Consider the following 19,114-nt stretch of genomic DNA (forward strand, 5'->3'; position numbering starts at 1 on the left):
AATTTGATGTCTAGGTCATTATTTCGTCCTAAGAAATAGTAGTGTTGAAAAAAATAAATAAAATTTGTACAAAATTTATGACAAACGGAATTTACTCTCTACAAACCCCAAAAAGTACCCTTAACCCATCACTCACCAAGTATATAACCCACCCAAGAAATGCAGATCGGACAGAAGAAAAGGAGGAAAAAAAAAAAAAACTAGATATTTCAATTAACAAAAGAGGTAGGGCCCAGTAACAGAGCTCCTAAACTCCCCCTCCACCTATATAAACCGATAGTGGCTCTCATGCAATTCTCGCTCACTCAGTTCTCGTGCAGCGTTGTTTTGACAAGCCTTATACAGAAACCCTAGCCCCCTCTGTTTCCTTAGCCGTTAGGTTTCCGTCACCGCGCGCTCCCTCACCCACCCTCCCTCTTCACCCTCCTCCTCCCTACCCCCACCCCCGGCAAAAACTTTTCTAAATCTCTCCTTCCTCATCGGCCTCCTCTGTTGTTACCCACCCTGAATCTGTAAAACCTTTCCGCAGCTCTTGGCCTTTTTTTTTTGGAAAAATTTTTTTTAGATCTGCATGGTGAAGCCCTCCTTCGGAGCATAGAATTGTGACCTCTTTCCATATTCTCCCCCGTTTATTAATTTGTGAAACCAAAATCCACTTCTTCTGAGGGGTAGGCGTGGGGATATCTGCGTCTTGTAAGGGTGAATCTGGGTTTGGTTGTCTTTTGATTCAGATCTCTTTTTGCTTCTTTTGAGGGGGTAGCCGGGGCCTCGGCCTCGGCGGGTTCTAAAGCCCCCACCTGTTACAACCATACAAAAATTAAAAATAGATTTAACATCCGCCCTCACGGAACCAATTGTAAAAATTCCCAAGTATAAAATTTAACAACAAAACTATTCTTTGATTCTTTTTTCCGATCTCTAGCAAAAAGAAATAATAATTAAAAAAAAACAGATCGGGGAAGAGATGCCGGCCCTTGCATGCTGCGTAGACGCCACTGTAGCTCCTCCTCCTGGGTACGTCTTCGCCAGGGACAGCTCTCTTCCCGCGCCGGCGGCTGATTCTGTATTTCTCCCCTCCTCTGCCGCCGGCGTACCTTCGCCGACAAACGCCTCCGCCACCGCTGATGTCTGTCATTGGTCGCCAGCTCTTTCTGCTGCACTTTACAAGGTTGATGGATGGGGCGCCCCTTACTTCACCGTCAACTGCTCCGGCAACATTTCCATCCGCCCTTACGGTACCGATACCCTTTCCCACCAGGAGATCGACCTCCTCAAGGTGGTGAAGAGAGCATCCGACCCGAAATCCTCTGGCGGTCTTGGATTGCAGCTCCCCCTCATTGTCCGCTTCCCAGACGTGCTCAAAAACCGCCTCGAGTCCCTCCAATCTGCTTTTGATTATGCTGTTCAATCCCAAGGCTACGAAGCTCGTTACCAAGGCGTTTATCCGGTGAAATGCAACCAGGACCGCTTTGTGGTTGAGGACATCGTCAAATTTGGGTCGCCTTTCCGGTTTGGATTGGAGGCCGGGTCCAAACCTGAACTTCTCCTTGCCATGAGCTGCCTTTGCAAGGGAAGCCCAGATGCTCTTTTGGTCTGCAACGGCTTTAAAGACGTCGAGTATATCTCTCTGGCCTTGCTTGCACGAAAGCTGTGCTTGAACACTGTGATTGTGCTTGAACAAGAGGAGGAAGTTGATTTGGTGATTGACATAAGCAAGAAAATTGGTGTCCGGCCCGTCATTGGAGTTCGGGCCAAGTTAAGGACCAAGCATTCTGGGCATTTCGGGTCAACTTCGGGTGAGAAAGGTAAGTTTGGATTAACGACCACTCAAATTCTCCGTGTTGTGAAGAAGCTTGAACTCTCTGGATTTTTAGATTGTCTTCAGTTGCTGCATTTCCATATTGGATCTCAGATCCCTTCGACGGCGCTACTCGCTGACGGTGTTGGCGAGGCCGCGCAGATATATTGTGAATTAGTACGCCTAGGTGCTTGCATGAAGGTTATTGATATTGGAGGTGGGCTTGGGATTGATTACGATGGCTCAAAGTCAGCTAATTCTGATATCTCTGTGGCCTATACTCTCCAAGAATATGCCTCCGCTGTGGTGCAGGCAGTCCGCTTCGTGTGTGACCGCAATGGCGTTAAGCACCCGGTGTTATGCAGTGAGAGTGGTCGGGCAATTGTGTCCCATCACTCAATTTTGATATTTGAAGCTGTCTCTGCCAGCTCCTATGAGACTCCGCAGGTATCATCTGTTGGCCAGCAGTACTTTGTTGAGCGTCTCACTGAGGAAGGCAGAGCTGATTATAGAAATTTATATTCTGCGGCCGTCCGCGGGGAGTATGATTCTTGTGTGCTTTATGCTGATCAGCTCAAGCAGAAATGTATCGAGCAGTTTAAGGAAGGGTCTTTGGGTATTGAACAATTGGCTGCAGTGGATGGCCTGTGTGAGTTTGTTTCCAAGGCTGTTGGGGCATCTGAGCCTGTCCGTACTTACCATGTCAATCTATCCATTTTCACTTCAATTCCTGATTTTTGGGCCATCGGTCAGCTTTTCCCGATTGTCCCAATTCACCGGCTTGATGACAAGCCTGGAATGAGGGGAATATTGTCGGACCTGACGTGTGACAGTGATGGGAAGATCGACAAGTTTATTGGAGGTGAGTCAAGCTTGCCCCTCCATGAATTGGAAGGCATTGGTGGTAGTGGTGGGGGATACTTTTTGGGGATGTTCTTGGGTGGGGCTTATGAGGAGGCGCTCGGAGGATTCCATAACCTGTTCGGCGGCCCTAGCGTCGTACGCGTGTCCCAGAGTGATGGCCCTCACAGCTTTGCTGTGACGTGTGCCGTCCCTGGATTGTCCTGCGGGGATGTCCTCCGGGTGATGCAGCATGAGCCTGAGCTTATGTTTGAGACTCTCAAGCACCGCGCTGAGGAATTTGTGCATGAAGAAGATGGTGATGGCATGGCCCATGTTTCCTTGGCCAGTGGCCTAGCCCGTTACTTCCACAACATGCCTTATCTTGTGGCACCTTCCTCTTGCTGCTTGACTGCTAATAGTGGTTACTATTATTGCGATGATGAATCTTTTGGTGCTGCTATTGAGTCTGCCGCTGGTGAGGATGAGCAGTGGACTGCCTACTGTGTTGCTTGAGTTTGTATTAGTCCCTATTGTAGCATCTCCATTTTAAGCATTTCAGTCCGGTGGATGGACTCTGCTCTCTAGTTTGTCGTTGAGGTCGTCTGTTTTTTGGAATTTTGTTGCCCTGTTTTCAATATGTTCATTTCCTCTCCTTAGTTCCTGATGAACAAGATGTACGGAGGACCTTTGTATTCTCGCTACTGTGGAGAACTGGGAATGTGACCGAATCAGTCTGCTGATGTAAATTCGGTCTCAACTGCTGCCCAATTCTCTGTGTAGTCATTTTCATATGCCATCTAAGTTGACCTCTTTATCTAGGTTTTAATAAATTTAGTTTAATTAATGGGCAATCTTTGTAAAAGATGTTCTGTATTTGGGTATTATTTTATGTTCGACCATTTTGATCTCGGACTTTGGATTCTTGTCGGAGAGGTTGCAGCCAATTGTACATTGGGCAATAAGGAGCGTTTTGATTGGCTATTTTATTTACCCCTCTCAAATCGTTCCTTTTTACTTCATTCATGGTAAGTGGATCCTGCGTAGGGCCTTTTGGCGTTGTTTTCTTCTTGGATTCTCTTCCTTCCTTATATTCTTGAAAAACTAATTTTTCAAATATTATAAAAATTGTTAAAAAGTATTTTAAAAAATACTCTAAAAAATAATTTAAATTTTTTTAATGTTTAAAAAATATTTAAAAATATATTCTAAAAACTCTACTGCAATTTAATTTTTTTTAAAAAAATATCCCCAAAAACAGTTAATCTAAACGGAGCCGAAGGATAAAAAGAAGAATTGGGATGGGTGTGGTGCTTTGCAAAAGCCGGTCCCGTCTTGATTGTCATTTTCTGCCGGAGAATTGTGATCACATTTTTCTATTACTTTTTTTTTCACATACATCAAATCGTTACAATAATTTTTCCATAAAAAATGCAATTCAAACGGCCGAAGGCTTCATTGCACAATCTTCTCGTCGCGGGGCCTCACTGGTTTTTTAGTTCACGTCTTTAGCGGAACTCCATCGATTGCCAAAACGATCCGGGCACCTGAGTCCTGGTCAAAAGCGGTAAACTAATTCTGATTAGATTCTAAGCTGTAAATGCCGAAAATGGCTGTAAGTTCTTTGTTCGCGCTTTATCGCAAGAGTAGAGATCTGGTTGCCTTGGGTAATGTACCGCAAGTATTAAGCTTTATTTATTCGAAAATTTATATCTTTGGGGTTACAAAGTGACGTCCTTGGTCTCTTGAGTCGTGACACCTCATTTTGAGCACTTAAGATCTTCGGTGACATGTTTTCTATGTCAATTCAATGCCACCTATAGTATTACGTCAAGTATCATGTTATTATTTACATTTGTGTTAAACCAAATCAAGTTAAATTATTAAAAAATTAAAGTGTAAATAATAACAAGACACTTGGCGTAATACTATAGGTGACATTGAATTGACATAGAAAACATGTCACCGAGAATTCCAAGTGCATTTTGAGCCAAAAACTAGTGCAAATGACTAATCCACCATTTGAGTAACGGAGCCAGTGGGATTATTGGGCGAACGCACCTGAATGAATCATGGAGACAAGCAAGCAATGGTGACACCAATTGGGTAAAACACTAGCCCTAGTTGATAGAGATGATTTATGGATAAGATGAGCTGTATAAAGTTAGCTGAAAAATGCATGGGTGACCCATCATGACTTTAAAATCAGGTGATCTTCCGCTCATCCTAAACTATTTATTACCAAAATTGAAAAGAAGAAAACAATAATATAACTTACAAGATTTATAGGTTTGCAGAGTTTAGATTCATCATCTACTACTGCATCGCCTTTACGTGGGCGGGGAGTCAGTAGACATTACAATGGGACAGGAAAATGAGTTGTTTTGCATTTCCTGTTAGTACTTTCTTCCATCCATAGGAGTAGTTACATATACTACGATGCTCAGAGGAAACAGAATCTCTCATCAAAATGTCATATTAATTTTTTCTCCCACGTCCGTATTCTTGCGTGAAATGCCATAGGAAGCTTGAACGCTGATAACTGATTGCTGCTACCGGCTATTCCGTTCCCTAGGTTGGAAAGATCAAGGAATTGAATTCCTTCAGTTTGCACAGCATGGGCAGCAAGAAGACGTTTTCTCAGCCACAGTTTACGGTCATGTCTTCCCGCTCAATGAGTCCAGATTGGCATCTCGCGGCCAAGAAGAGTACAAGATTGCTTAAATGTGGATTGTGGAATCAAACCATCTCAAGATTGTGGTTGTAACGACCTCACGGGATTTCAACTGAGAAAATACTGCTCTATTTTTAAGAGCTCCACACGAGCTCTCGCGCTTTTGTTTGTGCATTGAATACATATCGAAGAAAGTGGAGATCTCTACGTCATACCAACTGCGCTGCCACACATATTGAATTTTTTTTTTTTTGAAAGTTAGGGTAAAAAATAAACTCATAAAAAATTGAAAGTTGTCACACACACACACACACATGCTCAAGAATAATGTGTGTGTGTGTGTGTGTGTATAGGTATATGTATATATGTGTGTACCGACACATATATGCTCATGGATAATGCAAGTGGCTATAATTTTGCCATTCAGATAATATATTGTTCTCATCTAGGTACGTTGTTTGTGTACCTACTAATAATACTGATGGCATGTTCAAAGAAAAAAATGTTTCACTAAATTATGAACGTTGAAGTTATATTTGGTTTTTTTAAAAAAAAAGGTTCTATTTGGCAACTCTTATTGGAATTTATTTTCACAAAATATTTTAAGTCCACTATAGCCTTTTATATTTGTTGGATACCTAAATTGGAGTAAGAAATGTTTCTGGTAATGGAAAATTAATATATGATCCAAAGACTATTTCAACTTAGTACGGGGAAAGAAATAGCTTTTGACTGGAATAAACGAATTTTAGAAATTGTCAAAAATCTAGATTAGTTCGTTATTTTTAGGGTTATTATCACTTTACCCCCTTAACGTTATCTTTTAGTCACTTTACCCCCAAGACTAATAGTCAAACTTAATGGAGTTTGTTAATTAAAATAAAAAGACATGTTTAACTCTTAAAATTATTATCAGTTTACCCCCATAAACTATAGTCTCATTATCAATTTACCCTCTAGAATTATTTTTTTAGGCAATTTATCCTACCATTAAACCAACTTAGCAAGTTAAAAAATTTTAGAAGAAAATACCCTCCTCTTTGCATAATAAAAATAATAAAAAATTTTAGAGTGGCTCTTCTCCTTTTTAATATTAAGAAAAAAAGTCAAAGTATTAATTTCTTTATTCTTGACAATCTTATTAATATAAAAAAAGAATAGAAAGATGAAGAGAAGGAAGGGGGAGATGGGGAGAGCTCAATTCTTCTTTTAAAAATTACAAATAAGAAAAAATTAAATACTTTTGTTATTTTAAAATTATTTCATTTTTCTGTTTACTACCAAATTCCAATTCTAATCCCGATAAGCTTAATGTAATACGATAATGTTAGAAATTTCTTTATTTTCTTTCTTTGCAAAATCTAATTTTCTTTCTTCTTCTTTTCTATCCCTTTTTTTTTCCTAGTATTAATAAGTGTGAAAAAAAGAAATTTGAGAAAATTCTTTTATTTTTATATTTTTCAATCTCTTAAAGTGAAAAAAAGAAGAATAACAATTTCAACTTTTTTATTTTTAATTATATATAAAAAGGGTAAATATATTTAAAATTTTTTGACCATACTAGTTAGATTAACGATGAGATAAAATGTCTAGAAAATAGTATTAGGAACTAAAATGATTGTATTACTATAATCTAAACGAATAAATTGATAATAATAATATTATAATGTTATAAAATAAAAGGGTATTTTTGTCCACAATTCTTAACATGTTGAGTTGAATTACTTATGGAGGTAAAGTGATTAAAAAATAACGTTAAGGGGTAAACTGATAGTAGTGATATAGTTTAAGGGGATAAAGTGATATTTTTATTTCTCTAAGTGGTTATACATAAGTGCACACCCTCTCCTCGTTTGGTGTGTGGGAATGATCTAGAATGAAAAGGTCTTTTTACCCAAAATTTTTCTACCAAAATGGGCAGAAAACTATTTATCATTTTAGTGTTACGAAGTCAAAATGGAATATGTATTTCTTTTCCAACGTTTGATATAATCATATTGAGAAAACAAAATGGGATGAAAAAAATTATTGTGTTAACTTAATTATCCTAAATATAACATAAAACATTTCTTCTTTTATTTTATTTGATACGAGCATCCTAAGGTAAATGGTCAGTTTTTTTGAATTTGACTTTTAACTACACTACTAAGTAAGAACACATTCCATAGATATTTGATTTAGAGATATATAACTTATTATTAATAATAATAACAACAACAACAACTTTTTACTAACAAAAACTGTAATAGTTGAATACTAATTTAGCCAAACCGAATATTCAAATTGCATACATGTCAATTCCTATGTCCCCTTGATTTGCTTCTATCCATTCCTTAGAACTATTTACAAACAAAAACAATTATATATATATATATATATATATATATATATATATATATATATATATATATATATATATATATATATATATATATATATTTGTGACTTAGCAAATGGTCTAGTGACATTTTTTCTCTTTTTCTAGAGTGCATATGAATGTATTTTGACACATTATTACTTCTTTTGAATGGACAAATGTCATCACATAATCCAGTTTTGTAAATAAAAGATGCTAAAAATTTTAATTAAATGTCTCTTTTTAGATAGTAAAAAGAGAAAAAAATGTTATTAATTAATAAAACTAGAATTATTTATGACTAAAATGTAAGAGACATTATTAAACTCACAAATAACTTAACATTTGACATGCATATAGAAGATAGAGATATATAAAAAGATAAACTTGACCCCTGCAATTTAGGTGTTTCTTCATAGAATTTACCTGTTTCGTGAACAGAGTGAGAATGAGTTTTCCCTAGATTTTTGTGTGGAATGAGATTTCGAGAAAATGTTTGAATAGGCATTTTAGAAGAAATGGCCTTTCCAAAAAAAAGTTGTATATCAAACATTAGAATGAAATGAATAAGTTAGAAAAACCTTTCCATTTCAGACCTTTCTAGTGTACCAAACGAGGAATGTAAATTTAAGTGCTTATCTAGTTCTTGTTTTTCTTTTTCAAAGTAAAAAAATCAAGGGAGCCCCTAAATTATCATTGTTGTCCCTTTTTTGCCATTAATCTATTTTTTTGTCTCCAATTGGTTCTTGAACAATTAAAAGTGAATAGTTGAAGGACTTATAGCCATTTTAAACATAAATTTTTGTCATAATTCAAGGGCATTTTTGTCCAACTATAATCAAAAGTATTGAGAACTTAATAAAAAATATTGAGAGTAGGAGTAGCAGCCTTGAAAAGAGAAAACCCTTCATTTTCCTTGAACTCTTCGTCATATTTCTCTACTTGAGTAATCTGATGAAACTTTTGACTACTCAAGTATGATATCAATGAATTTGGAAATTTTATGGAGAAATTTGATCAAAAGTTTAAGGAAAATGAAGGATTTTTTTTTTTTTTCAGAACTTCTACTCATGCCCTCAATACTTTTGATTAGGTTTTCGATACTTTTGATTATTGTTGGAAAAAAATACCCTTCGATTTCATCTGGGTTTATGCCTAAAATGGGCAGAAGTCCTTAAACTATGCACTTTTAATTGTTCAAAGGCCAGTTGAAGATAAAAAATAGATCAGGGGCCAAAAGTGAATAAAGATGATAGTTTAGAGGATCCCTAGGTTTTCTACTTTTCTTTTTCATGTTATCTTTTGCAAATGTCAAGTCTGTAAGGACTGTATGGTCATAGAAACCAAAACCAAAAAAGAAGAAAGAGGAAAAAAAAAAAGAATATGGTTGTAGTTCACGGTCCTATTCTTACTTCTCATTTGGTATGTAGGAATGGTTAGGAAAAAAAAGATCTTTCCAACTTGTGGATTTCCTTTGGTATGGTTCATTTAAATGAGAAAAGTCCTTTCTTTTTTGAATACTCATTCTGACTTTTTCTTATAACCTAATTCCTTAAAAATATTGAAGAGAAGCTTTTTTGACCCTTATCCTAGAATGTCTAAATAAAAGGACGTCAAATTTATCCTTGTAATTTTTATATTGCGTCAACATATTTTAGCCTATTTGTAAGCTAAATTAATATTTAAATGTAATTTTTCATTAGAATTAATTTTTTTATATATAAAATATTTTTTATTACTAAAAAATAACTACTTTAAGATACTTTATTCTTTGACTTTTGAGCAATTATGCAAGATTTTTTTATGAATCTCATATCAAAATTGAAAATGGAATTAAAATAAGTATAATTATTCAATTTCATGTAATTTATATTTTACATTGCTAATTATATTGCTAGTGAATGCAAAAATTTAGCTTAAATATATATATATTAGAATGAATCAAATATTAAAATTAAAGAATTTTGATAGCAGTCCTTATTCATTTTTAAAATAAAAATATCAAAATTTCACGTAAATAGTCAAATACTATTGTAGAATAAATAAATAAAAAAAGAGATATTATGTCTTATAAACTAATCTAGGGCAATTAAGTTAAATTCATATTTTGTATATTCTATTCTAAGATTTAAATATTGATTATATAAAATATTGGTGATTGATTGAACATTACATTTTAACTTGTCAATCAAACTCTAGAACAATAAAATTTTTTTCCTACCATTCTAGGTAGGAATGTGTTCTGGGTGGGAAGATCTTTTCATTTTGGGTATTCCTATGTTCTGGGATGGGGGAGGAAGCGGCTACATTTCAGTTTTCTAACTTTCCTGTTTTAATTTTAGCTGTTGATTTTTCAACTACATACAATTACATATATTCAATAAAAAGGTTGCATAATATGTGCTCACTTTTTCGTTTTCTTTAATTTGCTTCCCTCCCTTTTGGCGCATGAAACATCCTTATTGAGATGTTAGGAGACCTTCCCTTAACCTTTCCTGAAACTGAAACAATATGCAACACGAGATTCCTTGGGTGAGAATAATAGTGTGCAAATGCGTGAGAATTATGGCACAAGCCCTTCAGCAAAGTTGCCAAACCATTTTTTTCCCAATATTTGAGTCGATTTGCATTTTTAAATAAATATGGTTATGTAGAAACCCCCATATTGTCAGGCGGTCTGTCTATTATGTCTGTTCACTTTTTTATGTCTAATGCAAAATTACATAGTTCCACCTACTAATACTATTAATATGGCACAAGAATCATGCAATATCGCAGATGGGATCTTCTATCAATTTTGTCTGTTCAATTTTCTGTCCGAAGCAAAACTACGTAGTTCCACTTACTAATATTGTTGATGTCACATATAACAAAACTTTAGATGTTTAGTTGCGTTATGTTTCTTCTTCATTTTTTTTTTGTTTCCTTTGTTTACACAACTTAGTTACAATTCCCAAAACCCTATTGCTACCGTTACAATTCCCAAAACCTGTTGCTACTGTTTTCACGGAAAATGAATAAAGCAAGTTATGAGAATTTCTTAGAGAAATAATATCAAATAGATGGTAAGACAACTTTTACAAGGGTTGGGATAAGGCTTAAAAAAATAATTACCACATACCTGTTTTGCATTGGAGTCCACCAATACTTAAAATTCTTTTGCATGAACATTGAATTTTTTCCATAAAATATTGAAATTGACCCACAGTATGAATCCAATCACACAACCATATAATTGCAAATGAATTGGATATATCCTACAGAAAAAAAATATATAGACCAAAGCATGATTTTTCATGGAGACATGCTAGTCTCTCCTTCAATCGATGCAATTGATAACGGATTGTCAGAGATGAAAGTAGAAAACTGTCGTTGTAGTAATCTGAATTAAATGGTGTTTAAAAAAAAAAATAAAGAAGAAAAAGAAGAAGAAGCATGTGGCAGCCAAATGGCTGAAGTTTTGTTATGTGCCATATTAGTAATATTATTAGGTGGAACTATGTAACTTTGTACTGGACAGAAAAGTGAACAGACATAATGGACAGAGTACAGAGTATCCCGTCTGACTTCTAAACTAGTAAAGATTTAACTGGATCACTACAGCTTTCCTGACCCCAAAATAGAAACGGGAGAGAAAACTTGGGCCTTTCATTTTAGTGTCGTACTAAGAGCAGCCCAACTAACCTAGAACACTTTGTCGTTAGGCCTGATTCTTTTGGACAGATCCCGGAATTTGTAAAAACCTATATGCCAAAACAACAGTGTAACCGAAAAAAGGAAAAAACCGTTTACAAGCAATGATTAACTGAAAAGAATAAACAAAGCATTTAGAACAAGAAAATCTAGGGCAGAATGACAGGCACAATTGTTCCATGGCGATATGGTCTCGGCCTATCTTCCCCAACTCTAGATCAACTCTATTGGGCCTAATGAACTTACCAAAGGAAAAGCCCAAGAATCTCCAAGAAAAATTACACGTGGTGCCAGGCAACCAGGCGTGCACAACACGCAGCAGGCGCATCTTAGCCTTTTTCTTTCCCTCCCCTTCCCATCCCTTCTTTTTCAGGAGACTTTTGCTTGTTCCCCGATTAAACTTCCGACAATCGTCACTGCAAGCCATCCTTATTCTCTCTCTCAGGTTCACTTTTTCTGTCACAATTTTTGATCATTCAAAAGTTCTGCCCTATCTTTTGTCATCGAAGTTCGTACCGTCAAATTTTGGATTTTTTTTAAAATATCTTTTTAGATCTTAAATACCCGTGAATTTTGTATTTTGAATTTTGTCTGTATCTTTTCTTTTGGCTTCGTAAATTAATTGATATTGTATTTTTGCCCCTTAATTAGGTTTGCCTAAGACAGTGAGCAGTTGCTGAGTTAGCTCAAAGATTTGTAACTATGGTAATATGATTGTTTGGCTACTTATAGGCTTTCATGATATGTTTTATGATTGATCGTATCATTGTGATTTCTTGAGCTGCTTCTATTGTGAAGTGATGCTACTTCACTATTTACTTTTGACCCTAATTATGGTTTCTTTTAGTTTTTCAATTTGAAGTTGTAGTTGAGTTTCATGATTCTTCAATTAGAATGTGCTTGCGGAACTGAAAAAAGAAGAGACTTTCTTGGAATTGTCTGACTAAAATTGTGAGGATTGATTGCGCTGACTGCATGCAGTAAATGAAATTACGAATCATAGTGAAAGTGTTTTTGAAGTAGCTTACTTTTTTTTTGGGTTTTTTTTTGGGGGGGGGGGGGGAGAGGGGGAGTTGATGCATAACTAATAGCACGAGTGGTTTGATTAAGTCAGTAGCTGGAGTAAAGTTGAAAAATAACAAGCCTTGAATTGCCTTTGACTATAACCAATCCTTTCATCAGGGAAACATACCTCACCTAGGTCGTCCTTGCTCCTGCCAATGTGGGGCTGTTGTAGCACCTGTTTTCTAGGCCTGCTTTCTCAATTGTGCTTGTTGGAAGACTTTTGTGACAGTAAGCTAGAGTTGTTTAGTCTTGGACGCCAGTTTTCATTTCCAAATAGGATCATAGTTGGATTGCTTTGTATTCTTAAAACACCATTTAATAACGCAAGGAAACAGAAGAGATTTCCTTTGAAAAATAATTATAGCTCTTTCTCATTTTTACATGCATCATGCTGAAAATTGTGTCATTCTTTGGTAGTATCTTGTCATAGACTTTTCTTCTTTTTTGCCCTTTCAATATAGCTGTAATTTTATGAAGTCTAACCTGAATGGAGTTGTTCCAGTCTAAGATAATATGACCTTTCTCGACCACATGGTTGGTAGTGAACTTCTTGTTTCCCATCATGCTTAGCTGTTGTAAGTAGTGGGGAATTTCAGATTGCATATGGGAACTGGCCAATGGTACATAATTAAGAATGTAACTCCATTCCTATTGACCTGGACTTGATTGCCTTTTGTTTTAGTCGAAAAAGAGGTAGAAAAAGAAAATTGTAATCTAACATCACTTGCCTAACATGTCATCCATGCCATTTGCTTTTTCAAACAGGACTTGGTTTTTTCAAAGCCATCAAGAGTTATGTTGTCATTATTGTTGTTATTTCTTTTAGTTATTTTACTGTTGTAACTGTTCTCATTGCATTGGTTTGGATGGTGCAGTTCTTTGACGGGTATGGGTATCATGGAACATCATTCGAGCAAACGTATCGATGCTACCCTGCATCTTTTATCGATAAGGTTGGAGGCATTTGTTAGCAAATAGATTTGTTTGTGTCATCTAGTATAATATTATTGGAATCTAAGCTTGGGTCAACAGAATTTCTTCAGTCATTTTGAAATCGACAAAAGCTATGTTGAATCCTACTGTTATTGTTTTCTTTGTCTTTAGAAATGGATACTTTTTGTTTGAACCTTTGAAATCAGACACATTTAACTTTCTGAATTTTGCCTTTTTTTTTTTGTTTAGAAGATTTTTGAATTTCTTTATTGTATTTCTGGGTTATGCGCTCTTCATGGTAGCACATCAACTTGTACACCAACACCGTTCTTTTAAAGTATCTTCCTTCTGTTAGTTTGCCCTTGACTTATTATTTCTGATGCTATTATTCCCCTCTTAATCATGCAGCCACAGATAGAAAATGGTGATAAAAGTAAGTTATATTTTCTCTTTGAGCTTTGATGGTGTTCATTGTTATGGTTGCTGCATGATCTTATTCTCCCTTGTTTGTAATGCTTTGACAGTTATAATGCCTCCTTCAGCTCTTGACCGTCTCGGTTAGTAGCTTTAATTTTTTTCCAGTCATCTTGTGCCAATATTTCACCTCTTTCCTAGCGATTGGCATTGAAAATATATGGCTTTGCCTATGCAGCATCTCTTCATATTGATTATCCAATGTTGTTTGAGCTTCGAAATGCTGCAACAGAGCGGGTATCTCATTGTGGGGTTCTAGAGTTCATTGCAGAAGAGGGCATGATATATATGCCATATTGGGTATGCATCATGAAGCCTTCTAGCATATATGTCAGTTGAATTGGTACAGCCATCATTTAATGCAAATTATTCATGTAGATGATGGAGAATTTGTTGTTACAAGAAGGAGATATTGTACGTGTGAAAAATGTGACTCTTCCTAAGGGTACATATGTTAAGTTGCAACCACACACTAAGGACTTCTTGGAAATTTCCAACCCAAAAGCCATGTAAGTTTGCTAAAGTATCTTTGTTGTTTCTTCTCTACTACGTAATGTTTCATTATGGTGTAGGTCAGATTATGATATTTTCTTTAATAGACTGATTCTAGTGTGCTTGGTGATGTACAGTCATGCAGTTTCGGAATAAATTTTATGGTTCTTGCCTGTCTTCTCAACTCTTGCAAATGCTTTCTTTGATGCTTATCAGAGGAGGGGGGCCCGCGGGGGGGGGGCATTAATGGATGGTGTTTTGGCACTCAAGCATTCATGAATTCTGTTTAGGCGTATATATGAGTTAACCATTGGCAAATGCAAGGTCTTGCCCAGTTTTAGAAATTCCAACTTGTTTTGCTGTCTCCTGCATCATTTATAAGCATTATTTTCTTTTATTGGAAAAATCTGCATGAAACATAATTCAGGACTTGGTGGTTTTGGTGTTTTTCCTGGATCATGTGGCCCTTAATATTGCAGACTGCCTTCACATCAGTTTAGAAACCAAGGTGCTTCCCCTTAGAGAATTTATGAGTTTGTTATCTTAGAGGATTACATAATGCAATTTAATTTCTGCAGCACGGCTTCGCATTGTCTTCATTGTTTAAATGGCTATAGCTGTTCTAAACTAGTCGCTGCCTTTTCCTCATTTTCATTGGGAAGTTTTTTCTAGAATTTAATAGAACATTCTGCATGATCACTACCTACTTTTGACCATTGATGTACTTTTCTTGGAGTTGGAGAGGTTGTCTTCAGGATGGCAGCTGGTTTGTTGAAATCTTGAGATTTTCCATTTTATTGATCGTCATTTGCAGAATATTTGATAAATAAGTAGTGGATTTGATATGGATTTAGGGTGGTAGAGGTCCATGTTTGACTTTTGTTTTTGCTGGTGCAGCTTGGAGACAACACTAAGAAACTTTTCCTGCTTAACAACGGGTGACAGTATTATGGTGGCCTACAACAACAAGAAGTACTACATTGATATTATAGAGACAAAACCCTCTAATGCCATAAGCATTATTGAAACGGACTGTGAAGTGGACTTTGCTCCTCCACTGGATTACAAGGAACCTGAAAAACCCACCCCTTCTCCTGCATCAAGCAACGCATTAGGAGGTGTGATTTTTTCCGTGCTTTTTTTTTTCTTTTACATTACCATTAAAGTTGGATATATAGCGTTTCTCTCATCAGAGCACGAGACTTAAGTGACCATCTGTGTTAACTTAGTATAAAGTGCTCTGTCTAATGAGCTCCTTCAGAACTTGCACTAGCGGATAACCAGTAGTAATGGTAAGGTCAATTGGTAGGGGGCCTTTAGGAAGACACAAATTTATGCCTTTTAATTAGCATATCGTGTTCCTTGGAAAATTTTTTTTATTAGTGTTAGATTTTCTTCTGTTTGACACTGAGATCTTATGTTTCTATATTCTTAATGTGAATCTTTCATCTAGATCTGTATAAAATCTGCAGCATTTAATACGAAGATAGCTTGTTGAACAATATATTGGGGCAGTAGAGTAAAATAATAACTCAAGAAAAGCTTATAAGTGAGGCTATTCAAGAAAGAGTAAATCTTATATACATTGACAATGTATACACTATCACCATTTGATTCATGATATGTGTGCAAAAATTAAATTTCAAATTCAAATTTTATATAGTTATCATTCATCCAACGCTGACAGTGTAAGAAAGATTGATCCACCTGTCTTTTCATATTACTGTGTTCATAATAAAATTTTTGTTGGACTTTTGATTAGTGTTCCTTGGCGCACCTTCCAAAACTAATTATCTTATGGACTGTTGCTGATTTTTCTTTGGGTATAAGAATCCTGAATTGGGATGAAACGCTGTTGATTAACTTTGTTGTCATTCATGAAGGTCCAGAGGCTCCAGAAGCACAACCAAAATTTAACCCATTTAGTGGTGTTGGAAGACGCTTAGATGGGAAACCCATGAAATACCAACCTTCACCAGTTTCTTCGTCCGGTTCCAATGATAAGCGACCTGAGGTCTCTAGTGGCGCACAGCCTTCTGCAGGTTCAAGTTCACAGGGTGCTAGTCGACAGTCTCAGGGAAAGCTCGTCTTTGGCTCAAACCAAAACCGTACACGCGAAACACGAAAAGTCTGTCTGTCTGTCTGTCTGTCTCTCTCATAATAACCTGAAGCTGAGCATATGTTCATGTGATTCTAACCATTGACGTCTCTTTCTGTAGGAACCTTCGAAAGAGACTAAACCAGAAGAACCTGAAAAGAAAGAAGAGCCAAAGTTCCAGGCTTTCACAGGGAAGAAATATTCACTGAAGGGATAATGTCATACTGCTCAAGGTCTTTAACTTGTGTGGTTCTTGATTGAGGGCCTTCAATTTATTGTTAAATCAACTCTCAGTCTGGGTTAGAACTCAAACTCAACATATTCTGCCGAATTATTGTAGTATCATTGACTTCTAGGTTAATATTTTTAAGTATAATGGGAAGTGGGGCTTAATTTATTAAAGAGATATCTGTAAAGCTTCGATGTTTTAATCTGCAAGACTCTGCATTCAATGTCAAGTACAAGTCAAGATATTCACTTAAGGTGATACATAGTATTGAGGGGTATTTGCCCATTGTGATTGTGGTTTGGGGCAACAACCTATTCCTCTTTTATTGTTTTGCGTTTGAGTAGCAAAGGAAGAACAAATGAAAGGCCAAAGGCGTTAAATGTGTAATTTCTCATGTGAGAGTGATGCTGATAGCTAATTGGCAATGTTCTATATTTCTTATCTTCCCTTGCAACAACGCACAATTGGGCTTTGGAGAATTGTGTGCGTCGCATTAAATGCGTCATTCCTAGAATTTCTTTTTCTCTTTCCTTGGAAAATTGATTCTTGTGAGGATGAGAAAATTGGAGATCAAGAAAGGTGAATTAATTGCTTTCCTATACAAGATTCAACAAATTAAGATGGGTAGAAAACGTACACATGTCCTGGTCTAGAAGAACGCTATGAAAATGAAGATTAGCCGTTGTAGGAATGCGTGGAAATTCTTTAAAGTATATTTATGGAACCATTTTCATGAGAACCATAAACATGTAGAAAAATGAAATAGAGGTGCCAGCGTGTTTGGATGGCAAGGCAAATTATTATCCGCAAACATTATAAATTTATTTTTTATTTTATCGATATCGTATTAAAATATTATTCCACTATTTTAAAAAAATTATCCCAAATAATCTCTTATCAAAATACAATGGGCCTGTAGCCGTGACCATGAATGATACTTTCTCACTCTGACATCGGCGCATTTTTCTGTTGGGTTAGGCCCCATTGTAAGCCACACTTTTGAAGGGGCCAGGAAGGGACGGTTCGACTCTGTTGTGTGCCATGCACATATGCAATGCACGTTGTTTTCGTTGCATTTCACCTTTCCTAAAGTTGAACTAATTTGCCATCGCATCAATTACCTTAGCAAATTCCTTCCTTTGTATTTTTTAACCAGACCTTTAACCCCTCGAGCTTCTTGCACTTTACCACCCTTAAGCTTTCAAATAATATATTTTACCATCTGTAAAGATTAGTGGAGGTTAAAAATATCAACTCGTAAACAAAAAAGTCAGCGAAATAAAATTACCTTCAATTGCTGAGATTATCCAAAAGGGGTGATGGAGGAATCAGTTTCCCTTTTTACTTTTTTTTTTTTGGTAAATTACATTTTACCTCTTGTGACTTTTTTTTTTTTTTCACGTATATGTCTTTTTTTTTTTTTTTTTATAGAATAAAGTGTCAAAATTACGAAACTTTCCTACATAGCGAAAAGGACTAAAATGTCAACAAAAAAACCCTGAATGTCAAGATGCAAATTATTTATTAATTATGAAGGAACTGTGTATAAATTTTAAAAACTATGAGAGAATTATACAAAAAAAAAAAGCTAAATCCCATGCAAAATCTGTATTAAATTTATATGTTTTGGTCATTTTGACTTCTAATTGCAGTATGATTCATGATACTTGGGCACTTAATTCAAACATAAGAGGATGATATATGGATTTTGAATAGGGATGGCAACGGGGGTGGTTTTGAGGTAAGGACCCTCCCCTGTCCACTGCTTCGTCATCAGAAAACTCCCTCGGCTCCCCCCACCATTGATTTTTCCATGCTCGTATCACAGTAATTTGGTCTTTTATAGAAGGAAAATAGATACACGATGTTACATAAAGATATCCGTCTCTTTATATTTCGTGCTTTTTTGTAACCCCAAAAAAAAAAGAGGCAATTAATGGTCTTTGAGATTTTGAAATGAAAGTTTATCAGGTGTGGAAGAAATTTATAAATGAAATTCATACTATACTTAATAAATGGTCATGATATTGGCTACATCTAGTAATGTTTATGTATTTTAAAAAAATTTATCTGTGTCAAATTTTAATATTTTTTAGAGTTAAAAATATAAGTTTAGTGAATAATCATCTCTGTGATTGTTTTAAATTAGTTTATGTATTAATATCCAATTACTCATAGATGTTTATCAAAGTAAGTTATTTTATATATGAATGCCCAATTTCTCCATATATGTTTATCAAACTAAGTCACTTTATATAGTTGAAAAGCAAGCAATTCAAATGAAGAGATAAAAGTTGTTTCGAGTGGTTAGTTGGAAGCAAACTTGAAAGGTAAATGAGTAAGCCTCAATTAAGCGACTGACCCGTACAAATTATCTTCGAACTGGTAGAGCTTTTACATGTGTGTGTGTGTGTGTGTGTGTAATCATGTATGTATAGATTTGTTTGTACCATTCGAAGACT

General features: G+C 35.8%; 2 protein-coding genes across 5 annotated transcripts; both read left to right on the plus strand.

The window, feature by feature from the left end:
- Nucleotides 1-298: 298 nt before the first annotated feature.
- Nucleotides 299-3,492, plus strand: LOC113731204 (arginine decarboxylase). Its single transcript, XM_027256331.2, has one exon. The coding sequence runs from the start codon at nt 965-967 to the stop codon at nt 3,152-3,154; it is 2,190 nt and encodes a 729-aa protein (XP_027112132.1). The 5' UTR covers nt 299-964; the 3' UTR covers nt 3,155-3,492.
- An 8,163-nt stretch (nt 3,493-11,655) lies between these two features.
- On the plus strand, nt 11,656-16,905 carry LOC113731205 (uncharacterized). 4 transcript variants are annotated; one of them, XM_027256332.2, is made up of 10 exons: nt 11,656-11,806; nt 12,013-12,066; nt 13,302-13,379; nt 13,768-13,792; nt 13,884-13,916; nt 14,012-14,133; nt 14,212-14,342; nt 15,223-15,443; nt 16,209-16,453; nt 16,545-16,905. In XM_027256332.2, exons 2-10 carry the CDS (start codon nt 12,064-12,066, stop codon nt 16,638-16,640), a joined length of 954 nt encoding a protein of 317 aa, XP_027112133.1. In that variant the 5' UTR covers nt 11,656-11,806; nt 12,013-12,063; the 3' UTR covers nt 16,641-16,905. The 4 variants fall into 4 exon arrangements, with proteins under 4 accessions (XP_027112133.1, XP_071930676.1, XP_071930677.1 ...); XM_027256333.2 differs by having other exon boundaries at nt 11,797-11,869; XM_072074575.1 differs by lacking the exon at nt 13,768-13,792.
- Nucleotides 16,906-19,114: the final 2,209 nt, after the last annotated feature.

Source organism: Coffea arabica, chromosome 2c (genome assembly GCF_036785885.1).
Source record: "Coffea arabica cultivar ET-39 chromosome 2c, Coffea Arabica ET-39 HiFi, whole genome shotgun sequence".
Taxonomy (NCBI): Eukaryota; Viridiplantae; Streptophyta; class Magnoliopsida; order Gentianales; family Rubiaceae; genus Coffea; species Coffea arabica.

What these genes read in the sequence shown, in the direction of transcription:
- LOC113731204 (XM_027256331.2), top strand. Translation starts at nt 965, where the DNA reads ATGCCGGCCCTTGCATGCTGCGTAGACGCCACTGTAGCTCCTCCTCCT.
- LOC113731205 (XM_027256332.2), top strand. An exon ending in ATCAAGCAACGCATTAGGAG is followed by an intron (nt 15,444 to 16,208) that starts GTGTGATTTTTT and finishes TCATTCATGAAG; the next exon opens with GTCCAGAGGCTCCAGAAGCA. An exon ending in GTACACGCGAAACACGAAAA is followed by an intron (nt 16,454 to 16,544) that starts GTCTGTCTGTCT and finishes CTCTTTCTGTAG; the next exon opens with GAACCTTCGAAAGAGACTAA.